The sequence below is a fragment of the Octopus bimaculoides genome, chromosome 9 (assembly GCF_001194135.2).
Source record: "Octopus bimaculoides isolate UCB-OBI-ISO-001 chromosome 9, ASM119413v2, whole genome shotgun sequence".
NCBI lineage: Eukaryota > Metazoa > Mollusca > Cephalopoda > Octopoda > Octopodidae > Octopus > Octopus bimaculoides.
The window spans coordinates 68,787,804-68,789,253 of record NC_068989.1 but is presented as its reverse complement, the minus strand read 5'-3'; the positions used below and the strand labels follow the sequence as shown (position 1 = coordinate 68,789,253).

Sequence of the window (1,450 nt, the reverse complement as noted above, 5' to 3'; positions counted from 1 at the left end):
TCATATCCACAACCCTTATGAGGGCCTCCAGGACTGGCAGAAAGATGAGAGGGGAACTTATGCTCAAACCAGAAACCTAACCTGAAAACTTGCAAAAGAGTGGGCTCCAATAAAGGCAGCCCAAAGACCAGGTGGTGGTGTTAAACTGGGTGATAGATTAAGTCTACCACCTAACTAGGTTGTAGCAGGATTTGAACTCAGAATGTAAAAACCCAGAACAAATGCCACAACAGCACTAGTAAGTTTGCTAAGTAAACCATGAGTCAAAGGAAAAGTCCCTAACTAAGTAGGGGGTGTATCATTTTTTCATACATACATACATACATGTTACTTCTTTCTTACTTTATTGCCCACATCCTTGCCCCTCATCTATATATGTTAAACTAAAAGAACAGAGACTGTTTGGTATTTGAGAAACACTTGAACTTATAAATAAAAACACTTACCTTTTGTCCTATTCTGAGAATATTCTCCAAAAAATATTTCAGTGAATCACCCTGGGAAATAAATTTAAAAAAAATTCATTTAAAAATCATTTGAAAAATCAGAAAAAGATAAAAATAACTGAAACAACAACAATAATGCAATTATAATTTTTCAAACTATTAGCCACAACTTTCGTTTATTAATATTGATTCTTAGAATTCAGTTAGGTAGTGTATATATCCAGGTATAAGACACCTGATGACATTTCAAGATTGGTAGATTGAAACAGTATAAATGTGACATTAAAATGGGTTTCATCTCAGATATTTGCAAATAATTAAAGCAAAAAGGGGAAAAAAGAACAATAGCATAATATTAACTTAGAAACCAAGAAAAAATGTAAAATGTAAAATGTACTGTACACAATTACTATATAACAATGGGGAGAGAATACTGTATAATGAATATGACATGAAGACCACATAATGAAAGTGATACATATAAAGGCTACGGATGATAGAGAGAGAGAGAGAGAGAGAGAGAGAGAAAGAGAGAGAGAGAGAGAGCAGTTTTAACCTTTTAGCATTCAGATTACTCTGTCAATTTAAATGCTTATTAATTCACATTGTTTTAAATTAAACATGCATTATCTTGTTGCTTTGAGATTTGATGACGTGATTGGTTATTTCTTGAAAGAGAGTGTAGGGTAGGTGTGAAAAGCCAGATTTGGCTGATTTGAAAATAGAACAGGTAGAACATTTGGGCAGGATTATATAGTTGGTTTAAATGCTAAAAGCTCAATGTATGTTATACCTAAGATGCAAAAATATTATGCTAGTGTCTTTTATACCATTTTCAGTTTCTGACTAGTTCTACCATGGAAACATGGTACTAAATTCCATATACAAGGGTGAACTTTATCAAAATGAAAATAATGTGATAAGACAATCCATACTATCACTTGATTTGTTAGAAATAGCAGCTAAAGTCCCTTTAAGTCACATCCCACGATCTAGTCCTGGGT

At 33.1% G+C, this 1,450-nt stretch overlaps 1 protein-coding gene across 3 annotated transcripts in view; it reads right to left on the bottom strand.

Moving 5' to 3' along the window:
• Positions 1–368: 368 nt before the first annotated feature.
• LOC106868043 (guanine nucleotide-binding protein subunit alpha-13) overlaps positions 369–1,450 on the bottom strand; it is a 114,215-nt gene continuing 113,133 nt past the window's right edge. For 2 of the 3 annotated variants that reach the window (XM_014913152.2, XM_052970736.1), the window contains one exon: positions 369–497. In XM_014913152.2, coding sequence (XP_014768638.2) covers positions 384–497 — 114 coding nt within the window. In that variant the 3' untranslated portion in view covers positions 369–383. The remainder of the gene's footprint in view (positions 498–1,450) is intronic. The other variant, XM_052970740.1, reaches the window with a different exon arrangement.